A 19,389-nucleotide genomic window follows, 5' to 3' on the forward strand; every position below is an offset into this window, starting at 1 on the left:
AACCAGTGAGGTGCGGTGAGGACAGTCAGTGGGTAGGCACTGAGTTCTGAAAGCCAAATTGCTCTGAACATAGGCCTATATATCGACACACACACACACACACACACACACACACACACACACACACACACACACACACACACACACACACACACACACACACACACACACACACACACACACACACACACACACACACACACACACACACACACACACACACACACACGTTCTGTTTGCCCGTACGGTAGTTTGGTCTAAAAATTATTTAAAAAAAATGACACGTCACAGGAGATGGGAAAGAGGACATAGGCTTTGAGATTAGAGCAATCGCGGGAGCACAGGGCAAAGTGTAGGGGGGCGGAGAGGGGGTGCAGGCGGTGGTGAGGGGGGTTGCGGCCGCACCCCCCTCACCCATACTTCCAACCTTGCTTCCAACGTCCCTGGTCACCTAATATAAACAGACTCCACAGTTGCGTCCCTCACACCAAGGGCCGAGAAGAACGCAGGAGAACGAGTCAAACCTTCGCCGATTCACAATCATAGATAGTAGTAGGCTATATTAAGTTCACAATACTACTTCTGTTTAGCTTTCAGAATAAAAGACTGATTCTGTAGACCTTCAGCATAACTGGAGGCAACTCCTTAACTATCTTAATAGATAAAGTCCTACCAGTAGCATATGTCCAGCATCAGAATGTAGCCTAACCAAGCAATAACCATCTTAGTACAGGCATTTTGTGAGAAAATATGGGTGGACCTCTCAAAAATTGCAACAGAAACCATTTCAACTGTTTTTGACTCATGAATATATAATTAATAACATACTAAAAGTCTTAAGGAATCCAAGTGGTGGAAAGTTATTTTCTAAGGGTTTCTTAACCATACCTTTATGTCAATTTTTGGCTTCCTAAAGTACTGTTTTATGGTAGAGGGGATATGTGCAAAATTGTTAACCCCTTCAGAAAAGCTTGAAACTTGGTACACTTATACAGTTTGGGGCTCTGAACATTTTCATTTATTAAGCCATTGCAAAATTGAATCATGGTTGCCATGGAGACCATTTTACTTTCCGCCATAGCCTAATTATGCATTTTTCATCATAACTCCTGAACCAAACATAATAACACATAACTAGTGGAGAATTGTCAATGCAGTGAATATCTCCTCACAAAGTGTCCATACTGTGTGTGTTCTGAAAACAAAATCTTGTGTTAATACACAGCCTAGGCTTTATAAACGGGCATATTGGTAGCTACGATGGGGCCCATTATCTACATACCAGTTTACAGAGTCTAGGATGTGTATGAAAAAAAATGTTTCAGCACACAGGCACACACAGACACACACACACAGTATGGACAGGTATCGAGAGGTAACGCAGGAAAAACGTGATACATGTCAGACAGAAAAAGGCTGAAAAATAAACAAAATAATTTATTTAATTCTGTTTTCATCCAACATTAAACATCTCAGACATCTGTGAAAAAAAACTTTACAGCGACTTTTTTTTTCAGAACGAATTTAAAAATACTCGATTTCTCATTTTTACTGTTCTTTAAAAGCTTGAAATGAAAAAGGACAGATAAACAAAGTCAGGGGAAATATCGGGCTGATTTCATGAAATATATGAGATTCTGTTTAGCAGGTAAAATTACAGTTTTGGTTAAAAACACACTGATAAAAAGATTCAACAAACAAGATGCAAAAATAAAAATATAAAATAAAATCCTATAAAAGAGAGCACAGAAACGGATATTTTTGGTAACCATTATTTGTGAAATCTTCAACTTGTGTCAGAGTGTTGAGTATAAAATAATTTGCAATTTGGAGAACAACACTTCTATATATCTATAGGGAAAAGAACTCCTAATATCATCTCCCAATTGATTATTTTTGTACAATTATTATTAATATTAAATTTTTTTCTTGTATAACAATTACCTCAAAATGATGATCTTTAGAATAGAGAAAAAAATAAAAGTTCTTCTGAAAATATCGCAATAAAATTCTTGGAATAACTTCGTAATAAAAGTCAGCGTTCGCACCAAGACTCAACCAATGTACTAATCCTAAAGATCCAATACAGTTTTTAATCCGAATAATATTACTTTATTACTAGAAATATTACAAAACTGATTTTTCTTCATTCAAAGTGACTTTCTCTGAACTCACGGGGACAACATTGCCCTCTGGTGGCGAAGAGGAGAATTGATCATGGAACGTTTTTACAGTTTCCTTTCCTCAAACGGCTTCTTCCAGGCCGGCAGGATGTGTTCGTAGATTTTCTCTATCTGTAACACACACACACGAGCACACACACACACACACACACACACACACACACAGAAACAGTCACAAACACACACACACACAAACACATACACGCATGCACACACACACACACACACACACACACACAGAAACAGTCACAAACACACACAGTCACACACACAAACACGCATGCACACACATGCACAGACAGACAGACACACAGTTATGCACACGCACACGCACACATACACACACACACACACACACACACACACACACACATGTTAACAACATTCAAACACTCATCTTCCCTTTTTAGATTTATTTTTTCTTCATATTTTCATTTTAATCTTGTAAATTTGTGAGATTTTTCATAATATTTTGTCACATACATTTGTAATTTACCCAGGAACTACAGCTGGTGTGGTAAAAACCATTACCACTACTTTTGTATTTGCTATGTGAGTTTCTGACACTTCTACGTCATTAAAACAATAAAAATTATCCCAAAACGCCTGTTGTTTACTTTACTGTTAATTCATACTACCACTACTACTGCCATCGGTGTATGAGTGTAAAGAGCTTTGGGGCTGAGAAAGTTGGCTAAAAAGCGCTATATAAGGCAAGTCCATTTAAACAATGGCAGCAGACCCGGGTTCGATTCCCACCCGCGGTCGTACTCTGCATGTCACTCCCCTCTCTGCCCCATTTCACCTCTGTCTCTCTGCACTATCAATAAAGCATAAAAATGCCCAAAAAATATCTTAAAAAAATAAATAAAAAATAAATAAAAAATAAAAATAAAGAATAAAAATCTCTCTGACCTGCTCTGATTTCTTGAGCCCGTATCTGAAGAGCGTTGCCTGGTGCTCGCTGTTGTGGAACAGGATATCAAACGTCACCTCGCGGCCGATCATCCCGTCTATGGCCGGCTTCACTACGCTGTGGAAGTCTCGCGCTGGGAACGAATCATCCAACATGTTGCTCACCTAAAAAAAACACACACACACACACACACAAAGAAAATCACACACTTTATGCGTTTCCTGCTAAAAATAGGACAAAATTCACTGCATAATATTTGACTATACGATCAATAATGAGGATTTTTTCTTTATATTTTTTACTTTAAAGCTTAAGTGTGTAACTACTGTTGCCCCCATGAGGAATTCTGAGTAATTTACAACAACATTGTCAGTGCATCTACATGAGTTTAAGCCTTTCTGTGATCGCGCGTGGATTTTATACCTTCTTCTTTACGTCCAGGTTTTTTATTAGCAGTAGAATCAACAACTGAAACATTTCTTTGGCTCTTCTTGGGATTTTTCTGAGCTTCTGCACCAGTGTTGGGGGGGGGGGGGGCAACAACAGTTTCTAAACACTGCCATACTGAGAAATACAGAGAGAGTTTTGTGGAGCTGATAGGCCTAATCAACTTTGTGTCAACTCGTTTGGCGATGGCTTGAATGTATGTAACCAACATTAATTTAAGAGAAAAGTTACGCCCTATAGCTTTAATTTAACTAAATATTGTTCTCCACTATATACACTGTTCTAAGTGGTACTAGTTTTATTTATAGGTACACTATATACCTATAAATAAAACTATAATACTTGTCATTCTCGTGACTTCCAAGACTTCCAACAAATGTAATTTCCAACAAACGTAATAGAAATCTGCAGTTTTAATGTCATTATCCCACCGATGTAATATCAGTTGATTACTACCAATACAAACACATTTAAAGTTATTTCCTGAGAACAGGTGTCACCTTGTATTTCTTCCCCAGCAGCTCCACGGGATCCAGTTTGACCTCTGACCTCAGCGCTCGTCCAAAGCGCGGCAGTTTGGAGTCTGAATCTGAACAACAACAAACACACACACACACACAAGACATATTTTCAAGTTTCTGGTCTGATAGTAAAAAGACCTGGAAAAGTTTTCACTTTCTGTGGAAAATTTGACTCTTACCCCTTTAAAAAGGTGCTATGAGGAACTTTTAAATATTTCTGAATCGGTCTAATTTTTCCTCTGATGATCATAGATTACAAGTAACAGCAAACAAGACCATCAGTGAAAAGAATGCTATTTTTATATAGTTTTTCTTAATGCCTTTGTCATGGGTATACGCTCACCCAGGAACAACAGCTTGCATAGTAAAAACAATACCGCTTTTGTCCAAAGGGGGCGCTAGAATGAACACAAATTGAAAGCTCCTCGGAGCACCTCTAATTCCATTCTGTATCATATTTTCTACGCGAGTTCCCCCCTCCCTCCCCCCATAATCTCTATTTTAAAATATGAATAACCCATCTCCAACACTTCAAGTTTTCGCCCAGCCTATTCTAGGACACAGAACATCATATTCTATAATAGATTTTATATTTATTACTTTAAATAGTTGACGAGGAGGAGTTTCTTTCCCCAGGCCATCAGTCTGTTAAACCAGACTGACAGTGTCACTTAGCCCACCACCCAGTGACCACCCAATCACTATTAGAATCAAATCTTGCACTTTATATAGTTGAATGACAGCCGGACTCGTACACAAGAATTTCACGATGCATTGCCCTGTGCAATTGCGTATGTGACAAATAATAAAACAAACTAACTAAATATTCTCACGGCTCTTGACACAAGGTTACACTGACCTCGACTTGTCAGGTGAGCGACATATGGAACCCCGTCCTTCTCTCCGTAGTAAACAGCAAAGTGAGAAAAGTATTTGTTCCGGGGATACTCCACGATGTCTCCCGGGAACAGCTTGGGGCAGGAATATTTCTGCAAAAAAACATGGACAGAAAGTTGCATATTTGTCCAATACCACCATCTTTAAACAGCCATTATCTCAACACTCAGAACCAAAAATCTCAAATTCTAAAGGACTTGCATCAACTAAACTTTCCATAATCATTCTTAGCACTATTCTGAAGGTTATTACAGAAGGATTTGTTCATTCATGTTGTTCACTGTCTGATTTATGAGACATTTTCTCGTTAAAAACCTGCCAAAAACGCATTTTTAAGACCTGTACAGATAAAATAAAGATTTTAACTCATATGGCTTCATCCAACATGTAGATCTTGCAAATGTACGCATGGTTAGATATGACCAAAATTGCATTTTTTTAAAAACCTTTCTGGAAAACATTGCAATACAAAAAAATAATTGTTTTAATGTCAATAAACAACTGACATTTTACCTTATTCTAGAGTTCAGACTTTCTAACTAAAATATTTCAGAATCGAATTCAGGGACAAAACAAATGCAGATTAATAATCGTATAAAACATGTTTTTTTACTCACCAGGCCCATGAGTTAAAGCTGGTATTTACTGCAGCTTTCTTCAAGTGCGTCTGAAACTAAATCCACACACACACACACACAATCACACGGTTCTTGAAGTGGAAACAGTGGGCTAACCCTTTCGTTATCTGCTTTACATATAGGCTGATGTCTGTCACAGTCACAGTAGAGTGAGCTCACTGCATCATTACAAACTATATCACACTCTGTCTCTCTCACACACACACACACACACACACTCTCTCTCTCTCTCTTGGGCGTGTGGAGCAGGTGTTTCCTAAGACAGAGCATGTGAAAGAAGAAGTAGCTTCTATCATACTTGTTTTATTCCAGACATTTTAAAAGGCACTGAACAACCAACCTGGCAACCTTGCTGCCATGACAACACACACTTCAAACAGGGGTCGGGCCGTACAGCTTTTCAAGAGTGAAATTCAAGCACCTTTTCAGCACTTTCCAAATAAAAATAACTTGTTCATGGACCACAAAGCTTTAAATATAATGTATATTGACAACCACATGATAAAACTAATGAAGAGAAACAGATGGAATTTTAATATAAATTAGAATTTGCACTAAAATCCGATTTAAAGCGGTGTGTCCTGTGTATTTCTGGGGATAATTTTGAGTCATTATGTCACATAAGGTGGAAGATATTGAAGAGAATTTTTTTTAATTAAAAATATGTTAAAAATAAAATCATCACACATTATCAAGTGTGCTACAAAAAAACAAATGTAGTTGAATTTTTATTATTATGAAATAATTTAGTATCAAGTCAGCATTTAAATATTGAAATAACTAAACTAGACAATATTTTATTGACGGCCCCTTAAGTAACTTTTGGTTGATATGGAGAAAAAAAACAGTATTTTCCAGTCATGAGTTCAGAATTTAAGCACATTTTAAACCTTGAAAACACAACATTTAAAACTCCAACTCTGTATGAACCCTATTCAAACATTCTCGTTAAAACAGCAAACAAACACAAGTTGTCATTAAAGATGGTTAAATTAAGAAATGCATGATTTTCACAATTTGTTTTTTGGCGGAAAGGTGTCACCAAAGTGCAAAACAATCAGATAATCAAAGCCATAGAATCATCCAGACTGATAAATTCACATTTCTGGATTTTAGAGATTTGATTTTGAGATGCTATTCTGAGCCGGAACCTGATTTGAAAGCTTATTATAAAAACACACATACGTAGCAATAGACCAAAATCTGAATAAAAATAACTAAAACAAAACAGAACATTGATGAAACATTTCCTGATTTTATAAAACGAGAGTTCTTCCATGACTAAATTCTTTCTATTCATCCCTGATTTGTTGAGAGGTAAACGGGCCGATTTCCACGTTATCTGGTTTAAAAACAAGTGAAAGAAATGTAAAGTCCAGGGTTAAAAACTTAAAAACAAACGTGGACATTCCATTTTTCCTGAAAGACAGCTTCATACAGCAGGGCTCCTGTGCATTTCAATTTTAAAAGCATGATTTAAAAGCAATTTTTTTAGACCGCAGGTAAAATGACCAGATTTTGACTATTAACTAATTTTTTATATTTCTAAAATACACCATGTTTATGTGCCGTTTCTTCTCACGAGGGGCAATTTGTTATATATTTCCCCAAATTATAAAAAAAATTAAGAGCGAGTGACATGTGAGTAGTAGAACTTCAGATCGCGGTTTCGAGGAGCAATTAACATTTGTTTAGTTTTTTTTTTAATTTTTAATTTTTTTTAAATGGTTTTTCTTTCTGTTTTAATGTTTTTTGATTAATATAGTTTGTTGCGCAGGAAGCGCGCCTATTTTTTTTTTAAAACTCCAAAAGAACATCCGGGCTTAATCAAATCAACTTAATGTTCATGAGATGATGATGCACAAATCCACACACTTTTAACAAAATATAGATTATTCGTAGAGAAACAAAATAAACTTTTCAATCTCCCCCCCACACACACACACACACACACACACACACACACACACAAACACAAACACACACGATAAAGTCAGTGCAGCATTACAGTCGATCAGTCTGTCAAAGGCACCTGAGATTTGCTCCGAGACGAGCGGGAGGTTCACAGTCGGGATGGGTAACACCTTGGTCAGAAGACTAAACCATTTCTTTGTGTCTGTATCATAGTCATACACTCTCGTCCTGCTGCGTTTTATATTCCATTTCTAGTCTATTCTGAAAAATGCCAATTCCATTTACACACTGCACCTTTAACGTTGCATAAATATCAACAGCCGTATTGTGTGTCAAGGAGCTTAAAGATATTTTGGTGCTAACCAGTACCAATGAAGTATTGGTTCTCGATACCCATCCCTACTCAACAGTGTATATAACACAGACACACACACACGTTTGTACGGCTATACTTGTGAGGACATTCATTGACATAATGCATTCCCTAGCCCCTTACCCTTACCCTAACCATCAAAACTAAATGCCTAACCGCAACCCTCACACTAACTCTAACATAAACCTAATTCATACCTGAACCTTAAAACCTAGTGTTAACCCTCAAAACGCCCTTTAAAAGCCTGTCCCAAAGGGGGAACCAGACAAAATGTCCTCACTGGTAATGCTAAAAAGTCAAATTAGTTCTCACAAAGATAGTTGTAAAAGTGCTCTCGCTCTCGCTCTCGCTCTCGCTCTCGCTCGCTCTCTCTCTCTCGCTCTCTCGCTCTCTCTCTCTCTCTCTCTCTCTCACAGTGTATCGAGCTGTGTCTGCTCCTCCTGAGTGTCTTTGCTCCAGCTGAGGCCGTTGTTGGGAGCGTGTTTGTCCCAGCTGTCTGTGTTGTGTCCGTGTTTCCTCTGGTGGCGTTTGTAGTTGTCCCAATGTCCCGTGGTGTAGTCGCACTCGGCGCAGGCGTACGGCTTCTCCCCCGTGTGCCTCAGCATGTGCCTCTTCAGGTTCATGCTCTGGTTACAGGAGTAGCCACACACGCCACAGTGGAACGGCTTGGCGCCAGAGTGAATGCGCTCGTGACGGCGTAGATTTGCCAGGTTCCCACAGGCGTAGCTACACGAGGGACACTGGTACGGTTTCTCTCCCGTGTGCACACGCATGTGCCGTTTGAGGTTGTCCAGGTGAGAGGATGTGTAGGCGCAGTGGGGGCAGCTGTGTGGCTTCTCTGCAGAGTGTGTGTGTGCGTGGCGGGCCAGGTGGTTGGGGTAGTGGGACAGGAAGGGGCAGTGAGGGCAGCGGAACAGTTTGGAGCTACGCGCCGCGCGCCGAGAGCCGCGAGACACAGCTGGAGCCGCAGAGTCCTCTTTGGAGAGAAGGTCCAACGAGCAACGACGACACACCTGCAGAATAAAAACACAAGAGATTAGATTAGACAACTTTATTGACCACAAGAAGGGCCATTTATTTACTCCATCCACAATCACATCCTATATGTTAATAAAAAGCACAGATTAATAAACAGTTTTTAAATTGATTATTAGACAATTAACTGTCGTCCAGCCACTAAGGCCAGAGTCTGCAGTACGTTCAAATTAGACAGTCGATATCTGAAGTGCCTCAACCGTGAAGATAGCAGTAAAATAAAAAGTCCGAAGCCCACAATAGTTTGGGCATGTTTCGGCTTTGGTCTGCCACACTGAGAAATACAGTATTTTTTCAAGATTATTTTTGGATTTATTACACAGTTTTGGAGAGACAGAGTTGAAATGGGGCAGAGAGCAGAATGACATGCAGAGAACGACCCGGGCTGGGTTCTAACCCGGGTCTGCTGTGAAGATGGCTTAACCAACTTTCTGTCAACTCGTTTGGCGATGGCTTTAATGTAACATAACACCATTAATTTATATGAAAAAGTAACACACTATAGCTTTAAGTCTGTAAGGGTTCAGGGCTGTAGACCTACCTGTCCTGCCTCACCCTCTCCCTCCCCCTGGCTCTTGTCCCCCTCCAGGTCGGCTTCCTCCAGCGTGAGGCCACACACCCGGCAGCACAGGGGGAAAAGGAGCACCGGGAGCGGGTCGGACGGAGCGCCGAGGCCCCCTAAGGTCTGGAGATAGCCCGAGTCCTGGGACACTCTCAGGGTCAGGTCTGATACTACTGCAGAGGAGGAGGGGGGGGGAAGAGAGGAGAGGAGAGGAGAGGAGAGGAGAGGAGAGGAGAGGAGAGGAGAGGAGAGGAGAGGAGAGGAGAGGAGAGGAGAGGAGAGGAGAGGAGAGGAGAGGAGAGGAGAGGAGAGGAGAGGAGAGGAGAGGAGGGAGAGACGGAGGGAGAAAGAGAGAGAGACAGACAGAGACACACACACAGCTTTGTTTATATGGAATTATCTTTTGCTCTGATGTAACGCTGCATTCATGTGCTCATCAGATCGGATGGTCCGAGTTTCGTTGGAATATTGTAACAATAACTAGCTAATAGATATTTAAGAGGAAACTACTGCACAATGTCTCGTTTTCTCGCTTATAATTTTTTTCATAAAGGCAACGTTTCAGTCAACAGACAGGCATGCTTTTCGTGGAAATAGTCTCACATACAGACACACAGAGATTGTCAAAATAAAAGCGTATATTTAAGACGGGGATATGTCTCAATGTTTGGGCGTTGTTTCGGTGTGGTTCAATCTTTTGCCAATGACTTGATATATTCGATATATTCCCAACTTGTGCAGGCATTCACGTGCATTTCCCCACTTGGAAACTCATTTTTCCTGATGTTTCGGAGGTCACATGAATGCAGCATAACTCTCATAACATTAGAAAACCCCACTAAGAATAGAACTATAAACACCATGCGGTTTCTACTCATAATAAGAAACTTATCTTTCATCTCAAACTTCCTCCTTTGACTTCTTCTTAAAACACTTCTGTGATGATTTGAATTCCTTATCGACACAGTGATTCTGGGGAACGCTTGTTGTCAAAATCACTTTGTCAAAAACAGTCCAAAAAATGTCATGATCTGCTACCTGAACGTACTGTGTGTGCGCTGATAATCCAGTATTAATACACAGCCTAGACTCTGTAAACTGTAAACAAAGTGGGCCCAAGCTAGCAACACGCCAGTTTACAGAGAATAGGCTGTGCATCAACACTGCACGCACACAGGTAGCAGATAGTGAGGAGATAATGGCTAATTTTGACAAAGTGATTTTGACAACAAGAATTCTCCAGAATCACTGACTCCACCTTTAGTTCTGGATAAAGTATCAGCCAAACTGCACAAATGAAATGTGAAATTCTTCTTCTTGCTGCAGCTGAATTCACCAGAGGTTTTGTTTGCACTGAACCAGAGAAAACTTCCTCATTTCTAAAATGATTCTAGTTTCATCTGTTGGTTCCTCTTTCCCCCTCGGCTCAGCGCTTCTGCCTTTCACACAATTAACTAAAAAATCAACTGTTTTTACACTACGTCCAATTCAGTTTGTCAACATCATTTAATTTCTCCTCATGATCTGCTACCTGTCTGTACGGTTTGTTTGCACTATCTAAAAAAACAAAACAGTAAATACACAATACATCCTAAGCTATGTAAATGGGTATGTTGCTAGCTACGGTGGACCCCCTTTATTTACATATCAGTTCACAGAGCCTAGGCTGTGTTTAACACTGGGTTTTTTTCAGCACACACACAGTACAGACAGGTAGCGAACGTGAGTATGAATATTCACTGATTATGACAAAAATGTACTTGACAATTATTGTCCCCAGAATTTACTGACTCCACCTTTTTTTATACAGGTAAATCCCATTGAGACCATTTCAAGGGAGACCTATTCCCATTACCACGTTAGCATTCACACACACATTCATACACTGATTGCAGGCTAACTATCGACATTCACACAAGGCAAGGTGGGTGAATTGTTTTGCCCAAGGACACAACAACCATGATCCAGGTGGCAGGGCGGGGATCGAACCGCCAACCATTCGATCATTGGCCGACCCACTCTACCACCTGAGCCACAGTCGCCCAGAATGAATGATTTTTTTTACCTTCTTCAGCTGCGGCTTTGTTGTTTTTTTTCCTCCTCCCCGGCCTCTTGTCCTTGTCCCTGGTGGTGTGTCTGTCCTGCGTGTGCATGCGCTGGTGCCTGCGCAGGTTCCCCAGGGAGCTGCATGCGTAGCTGCACTGGCTGCAGTGGAAGGGCTTCTCCCCGGTGTGAGTGCGGGCGTGTCGCTGCAGGTTGACCAGCTGTGTGGAGGCGTAGGGGCAGAGCGGGCAGCGGTACGGCTTGTGTCCGTCGTGGGTTCTCATGTGGCGCTTCAGATGGTTGGAGTAACGCGACGTGAAGGAGCACAGAGAGCACGAGAACAGCTTGGCAGGCAGCTCAACATCTCCAGCCGTCTTACCTGGGGATGATCAAGATGTTAGTACAACCGACTACAATACTGAGACTGCTTTGTGATAGTCCTCTGCATATTGGTGCAATTATTATTATTATTATATATTTTTAAATTAAATATATTTTTTTGCATTTTTGATGCTTTATTGCCAGTGTGTAGAGACAGAGATGAAATGGGTCAGAGAGGGGAATGACATGCAGAGAACGACCCGGGCTGGAATCTAACCCGGGTCTGCTGTGAAGAGGACTGAGACTCTATGGGCTGGCGCTCTGACCACTACACCATGAGCGGCCCCTTTATGTATTTATTTTTGGCAGAAATAACAAGTTAGATTAGGCAAGGCAAGGCAAGTTTATTTATATAGCACCATTCAGACACAAGGCCACTCAAAGTGCTTTACAGGGGCAAGATTAGAATACATAAAACACATTATAAAACATTTAAAAGCGAATAAAAGAAGCAAACAAAATAAAAATTGCAGGTTAAAATGGAGACACATTATAAAACATTTAAAAGCTAATAAAAAAAGCAAATAAAATAAAAATTGCAGGTTAAAATGGAAACAAAAAAGTCTTCAGACTCGATTTAAAAGAACTGAGAGTTGCAGCAGACCTCAAGTTTTCTGGAAGTTTGTTCCAGATTTTTGGTGCATAATAACTAAAAGCTGCTTCTCCTTGTTTAGTCCTAACTCTAGGGACTGTAAGTAGACCTGTCCCAGACGACCTAAGGGCTCTGGACGGTTCATAACGTATCAGCATATCAGTTAAAAGCTAAAGCTGTCAAATAAAATGCACAGCTTCAAATTTCTAATGTTGTATTTACATATTAGGGATCTGCCCGAGTAGTGGTTTCCAAAGATAAAGGGAACGCATAAATTAACGTCGCTTTAATATCAATATCAATAGCAGTCAATAACCGGTACCATTTTTAGTATCAGTTATCGGACACCCATCCCTAGTCTTACCTAAACTCCTCCTCTTCCGGTCAGAGGCTCCGTTCATGGATCCGTCTGCGAGGTTTGAGCCGTCGAGCGGAGAGGGATCGACCAGGGCCTCATGCTGCAGGCCTTCCTCACAGGACAGACAGTACAGGTCAGCTCCCAGGTCCAGCCCCACTCCTGCAAAGCACAACAAACAAAACTAAAATAACAACACTTTCTTTTTTTATTATTATTATTTATTTATTGGGTTTTTCATTTTTTGGAACAACAAACACACACATAATGATGATAATGGATTGGATTTATAAAGCGCTTTTCAAGGCACTCAAAGACGCTTTACAGGGTTCCAGGTTCCATTCATTCACACACAGTCATACTGGTGGTGGTAAACTACCATAGTAGCCACAGCTGCCCTGGGGCAGACTGACGGAAGCGTGGCTACCATTCAGCGCCAACGGCCCCTCCGACCACCACCTCAAACATACAGCAGTCATACACATTCAGACCAGGCAAGGTGGGTGAAGTGTCTTGCCCAAGGACACAACAACCATGACACAGGTGGCAGAGCGGGGATCGAACCGCCAACCCTTGGATCATTGGCCGACCCGCTTAATCACCTGAGCCACGGTCGCCCATATACATATACAGGGAACAGGTGTCTTCGGGTTTAAATGAAATCAAAATACATCATAGAAAACATAATAAGCTTTATAACAACACTTTCTAACTTAATGGGCCAGTTTCAGAGACATGGATTAAGCCTAGTCCAGGACTAAATGGAAATTTGAATGGAGATTGTCCATTGAAAGTACACCAGCCCCACTCCTGCAACACACAACAGACAAAACTAAAATATACAGCAGTTGGTTCTGACCGAGTGATTTGATTGGACGAGAGACATTCCATGAGCGCTGCAGGAGCACTGATATAAGATTCCAACATCACCGCGACTGTTCAGGGACTGTTAACCAAACTGACAAAATCACTCCGCTTACTTACAAGCTGCACCTGTGTTAACTGTGTATGAGACTCAGGTTGGCAGCGCTGATATAGAGCGACAACATTGCTCCCTCTTATGTGATATTGCTTAAATAACAACACTTTCTAACTTAATGAGTTAGAAAGTAACTTAACTGCAATATGGTAAAAATGTCGAGAATAAACTCCACAGTTCCAGACCGCCGTAAAGCTGGAAAGATATTGACTGATTGGAACTTCCACGATCAATAGCTCAAAAACAAAACGTTATTAAAACACATACTATCGTTGCTATGGTCATAAGGCATTAAAATGCTGCTCTGATGATCATACATTACATGTTACAATTACATGCAAACAGGACAATCAGTGCAAATAATTCTATTTTCACATGTTTTTTCTTAATGCCTTTGTCATGGGTACGCTCACCCAGGAACTACAGCTGACGTGGTAAAAACACTACCGCTTTTGTCGAAACTGGATGCAAGAATTAAAACAAACTGATAAAGTTCCTCGGAGCAACTTTAAATAAAGTTACATTACATTACATCTCAATTTACTGCAAAGACAACTTCCACTAAAGAATGAGCAATGGAACTTCAGATTGTGTGAAGCCGGGGCGCTCCGGCGGCATGGTGGATAGAGCGCGTACCATATTGGCTCCGGCCTTCGTTGCAGTGGTCGCAGGTTCAAATCCGACCCGTGGACCTTTACTGCAGGTCATCCCCTCTCTCTGTCTCCCTATTTCAACTCTGTACTATCCAATAAAGCTTGGAAATGCCAAAAAATTTAAAATAAAAATAAAAATATTGTGTAAAGCCTTACCTAGATCCAGCCCTGCTCCCAGGGGCATGTCTCCCAGGAGCTGCCCACATCGTTTACAGGAGAGGAAAGCTGGAAACGTGGAGTCTGTCGGTGCTGATGGGTCGTCTTCCACACTCAGAGAGAACACAGTCATTCCTACAGTGGAACGAACAACAACATTTATTTTTAATTAATTAATTAATTAATTAATTAATTAATTAATTAATTAATTAATTAATTAATTAATTAATTAATTAATTAATTAAAAATGTAGGGCTCTTGACAATAGCATCATGGTATGGATCACAAAACATTCAAATAATAACAGAACAAAACAATGGTGGACGGCATTTGTGTGTATGTGTTTGTGTATGTGTGTGTGTGTGGTGGGTGTCTGACTGTGTGTGTGTTTCTGTGTGTGTATATGCCTGTGTGAGTGAGAGAGCATGTTGTGTGTGAGCGAGTGAGTGAGTGAGTGAGTGAGTGAGTGAGTGAGTGAGTGAGTGAGTGAGTGAGTGAGTGAGTGAGTGAGTGAGTGAGTGAGTGCGTGCGTGCGTGTGTGTCTCTGTGCGTATGTGAGTGAGTGAGTGCGTCTGTGTGTATGTGTATGATAATGTGTGTGTGAGTGATTGTGTGTGTGTGTGACTGACCAGCCTCTCTGTCCAGCCCCATGATCTCTGCGTCTCCAAACTCCAGCTCTCCACTCAGCAGGAAGTCGCTGTCCAGAACCAGACAGCCCGGGTCACACACCACCGACCCATCCTCACACTCAACTGCACACAAAACACAACACAACAAAACACGTTCTCAGCTTTAAATTTTAAATATAACTTTTATTTTTTTATCATTTTCCATGCTTTATTGACAGTGCAGAGAGACAGGGATGAAATGGGGCAGAGAGGGGAATGACATGCAGAGAATGACACACAACGGACCCATCCTCCGACTCAACTGGACAGTCACAAAACAAAACACAACAGCTTTAAATTTTAAATATAACTTTTTTTTTTACATTTTCCATGCTTTATTGACAGTGCAGAGAGAGAGTGGACTCGATACAAAACATTTTTCACAATGAGTTCTATTATCATCTCTCTAGTATAAATAAAATAAAATAAATTAATTAAAAACATTTAACAGTAAAGAGACGCACACAGCTCTTCCTTAAGCTCAGTTTGATTTTCAAATTAAATTTCCATTCGAGAGCATTAAAACATTCCCGTGTCATTCCGTGTCTGTCTGCTTTTCAAAAACGAGAATTCTTGTTGTCCAAAGAATTCAGTGTTAATACACAACCTAGGCTCTGTAAACTAGTATGTAGAAAAAGTGGCCCACGACGGATAGCAACACAGGCTCTGTAAACGGGCATGTTGCTAGCTAAGGTGGGCCGCATTTGTTTGGATACAAATTTACAGAGCCTAGGCTGTGTATTAACACTGGATAATTTTTCAGCGTACACATAGTACAGACAGGTAGTGGATCGTGAGGAGATATTCACTGATTTTGTCCACAAGCGTTCTCCAGAATCTGAATCTGTGACTCAATCTTTAATGTGTATATCTTTTTTTGGGCATTTTTATGCTTTATTGATAGTGCAGAGAGACAGAGGTGAAATGGGGCAGAGAGGGGAGTGACATGCAGAGAACGACCGCGGGTGGGAATCGAACCCAGGTCTGCTGCTGGGCCCGGCCCGGGAGGGGGACGCCTTACCAACTGAGCTAAAGGCGCCCCCAATGTGTATATCTTTTTATTTTTTTGTGTCACCAAGTAAAAGGACAGCTGTTTTTTGGCAGATGGAACTCTCTGTGTGTGTGACGACAAACTGTCTGGAAGAGGAAGTGAGGAGAAGGAAAGGAAATCGGTGAGAATGAGATAATGAGTGAAGAATCAGGAAAAGGAAGAGCAGCCAAAGATTACGATTAACTATTTTCAATGTTGTTGTTGACGGATCTTAAAAAAAGGCATTTTCATAATGTTTTCATGTTTTTAAAAACAGAAAATGTCTCATAAATTAGACAATAAACAACATATGAACAAATCCTTCTGTAATAACCTTCAGAATAGTGCTAAGAATGATTATGGAAAGTTTAGTTGATGCAAGTGGTTTAGAAGTAGAGATTATTGGTTCAGAGTATTGAAACAAATAAAAACAATGAATGTTGAGCAAGCATTGATTCTCACTATTAAAATTTTTAAATATTTTTTTAAATAAAACAAATTTAAATATATAAATGATGACCGTAAAACAGGGATGAAAGGAAAGAGAGAAAGAAAGAGAGAGAGAAAGGAAGAGGAGGAGGGAGCACAGGAAGGTGAAGCAGAGGGGAAGCTAGGACGGGAAGCGAGGGACATTCAGGATGAGATAACGCGTCTGCTTAAAGAACAACATGTCTCCAACAGTCTTCCTCTCTCACAGACAATGAGGAAGGAGCTGAAAGAGTCAACATGTCAGACCAGTTAGGCAACGTTTAGTTGTGTGTGGCCGTGTAGCATTTTGTATTGTAATTGTAGCATACTGCATGCTAACTACATGATCTTTATAGTCAGCTGTAAGTAGGTAGAATAGTAAAAAGAAAGATTATGCCATTTGGAAGGCACATAAAGCCCCTGTAAACTAAAATCCACAAAATCCTTCCTACTATATAATGTGTGGAGTTAGTTTCATGATAGTAAAACATCTCAAAAGAGTTATAGGCATATTTATCAATTCAAATTAAAGATAATGTCTTTACAGAAATTCGGTATAGATGATCACTACAGTTCTCTGCCACATTTGATAAAAACAATGAATGTTTCCATGGAGACTATTTGATTACAGCTACGCGCACACAGTCCTGTCAAACTTTTTCTATAATATTCATGAACATTTATTTTCAATCAGATTTTTGTAAAAACGTATCGAGACAGAGAGCGTATTTTGATATCACAAATTGATTTTTTTACTAATAGTATTTTGAGAGTGGTGGTTCTAAAAAGTTAAATTAAAGTAAAGTCAAATTTGGACACAGAGTAAAAGTCAGGAGACAGCTTGAAGATGCACAGACTAGACTAGACTCACCTTTGACCGGCTGTGGGTTGGACTGTTTTCTCCGGGGCATCTTGGCCTCCGCTTACCCAGGATCAGGCTCTGGATCTGGGGCTCAAATACGTCCGTGAGTCAGCCTGTCTGCCTGGTTGTCTGTCTGTCTGTCTGTCTCTCTGTCTGTCTGCTAACTGCATGTCCTCACCCTCATCGTCTCCTTCCTCTTCCTCTAGCAGACGACAGCAGCAGCGGAGGTGTCATCACTACGGGTGGGAACCAACCGACACAAGCACCAATTAAAAACCAGGATAAAAAAAAACACTATGATAACTGAACACAATACATTTCCAGTTGTAAAGATATATGCAAAACAAAACAATCACACACATTCTGTTATGAAATCTAATCTAATCTACTACTAAACACTCATATAATGCCTTGTAAAATAAGTTTAAATCACACACGTCTGCCATGCCAAATTACATGAACAAAAAAAAAATGGCCATGTAAAATAGTAATAAATAAACATATTCTGCCATCTAAAATAACATTGTAACACTCAGATTTTCTGTCTGGCCAAATACCACTTAACAACACACACACATATTAGTCGGCCATGCATACCAACACTAAACACCTAAGTAATGCCTTGTAAAATAAATGTAAAACAAACTCATATAAACCCAAACACTCATGATAAAACATGGGGAAGCTGGTAATAGCTATTATTCTGCCCTAACCTGGAATAAACTTCCTGAAGATATCAAGTCCGACCAAACTGTTGCTACCTTTAAAACTAAACCAAATATCTTAAAGTTCACCTCTGCTTCTAACTGCATTTAGCAATTGTTCGTGATAAGGCTTGAACGAGAGACCGTTGTTTTATGGCTCCACAACCTTAAAACATTTATTTACTAAGGTTTGTGACAGTGTAAATAAAATTGCCTTTCCTTGTCAAATAAGTCTTAAAACAAACATATTCTGCCATGACATAAAACACAACAGAGCCACTGTACCATAGCGAATCATATTTAACACACATATTATGCCTTGTAAAAGAACGTTACATATATGTCCCACTGTTGTTATTGTTTTCGCAGTAAATAGACGAAGCTATCCCCGTTAGCCACCTAGCCAGCTAGTCAACTTCAACACTAAAATTGTGGCCGTTTCGACCCCAAACTCTGAATAAAATCCACATTTGAAGGCGCCTTTTTGTCGATAAACTCACCTGTGATAAAGTCTTCCGGAATATATGAAGAAATGTCGTCAATAAAACGTCGCTAACTGTTATAGAAATAAGTCTTTTGTTGCCAAAACGCACACCGCTCGCTGCTGACAGAGCTACGCCGGGTCCGGGCTCCGCGTGACGTCAGTGACAGGAGTGAAGGATTCTGGGATGTGTAGTCCTTTTAATGGGTAACAAACATGTCCCGTATTTACCATAAGCTTTATCTTCTTTGTATTTAATTTCATGTCTAGATATTTTAATGTATAAAATATGATATTAGAATGTATAATATTACATGCAAATTATTTTATAATCCTTATATATCATAAATAGGCCTACATACATTAAAAAGTTTAAACTTATTGATAACAAGAGGTCATTTACGATCACAAATAATCATACATTTGGAGTTTTCCATATCTTCTTTGTACGTCCTATATTTACTACACAGTGTAGGGGAGAACGGGGTAAGTAGGCACACTTTTTACTCTAGTGAGAATTGCTCATCACCA

The 19,389-nt window shown here is 40.1% G+C and overlaps 2 protein-coding genes across 3 annotated transcripts; both read right to left on the bottom strand.

The window, feature by feature from the left end:
• Positions 1-1,597: 1,597 nt before the first annotated feature.
• Positions 1,598-5,705, bottom strand: plaat1l (phospholipase A and acyltransferase 1-like). The gene is made up of 5 exons (XM_080052772.1): positions 5,582-5,705; positions 4,927-5,056; positions 4,047-4,135; positions 3,099-3,263; positions 1,598-2,294 (listed from the first exon to the last, which is right to left on the bottom strand). Exons 1-5 carry the CDS (start codon positions 5,588-5,590, stop codon positions 2,229-2,231), a joined length of 459 nt encoding a protein of 152 aa, XP_079908898.1. The 5' UTR covers positions 5,591-5,705; the 3' UTR covers positions 1,598-2,228.
• Positions 5,706-5,936: 231 nt separating this feature from the next.
• LOC307270073 (zinc finger protein 513-like) lies at positions 5,937-18,993 on the bottom strand. Of its 2 annotated transcripts, none has more exons than XM_080053214.1 (8): positions 18,878-18,993; positions 17,683-17,909; positions 15,275-15,397; positions 14,646-14,780; positions 12,867-13,019; positions 11,552-11,908; positions 9,466-9,656; positions 5,937-8,902 (listed from the first exon to the last, which is right to left on the bottom strand). In XM_080053214.1, the coding sequence occupies exons 2-8, from the start codon at positions 17,720-17,722 to the stop codon at positions 8,300-8,302; spliced, it is 1,602 nt and encodes a 533-aa protein (XP_079909340.1). In that variant the 5' UTR covers positions 17,723-17,909; positions 18,878-18,993; the 3' UTR covers positions 5,937-8,299. The 2 variants fall into 2 exon arrangements, with proteins under 2 accessions (XP_079909340.1, XP_079909339.1); XM_080053213.1 differs by having other exon boundaries at positions 9,466-9,659.
• Positions 18,994-19,389: the final 396 nt, after the last annotated feature.

Source organism: Ammodytes marinus, assembly GCF_949987685.1.
Source record: "Ammodytes marinus genome assembly, chromosome: 24".
NCBI classification, from domain to species: Eukaryota; Metazoa; Chordata; class Actinopteri; order Uranoscopiformes; family Ammodytidae; genus Ammodytes; species Ammodytes marinus.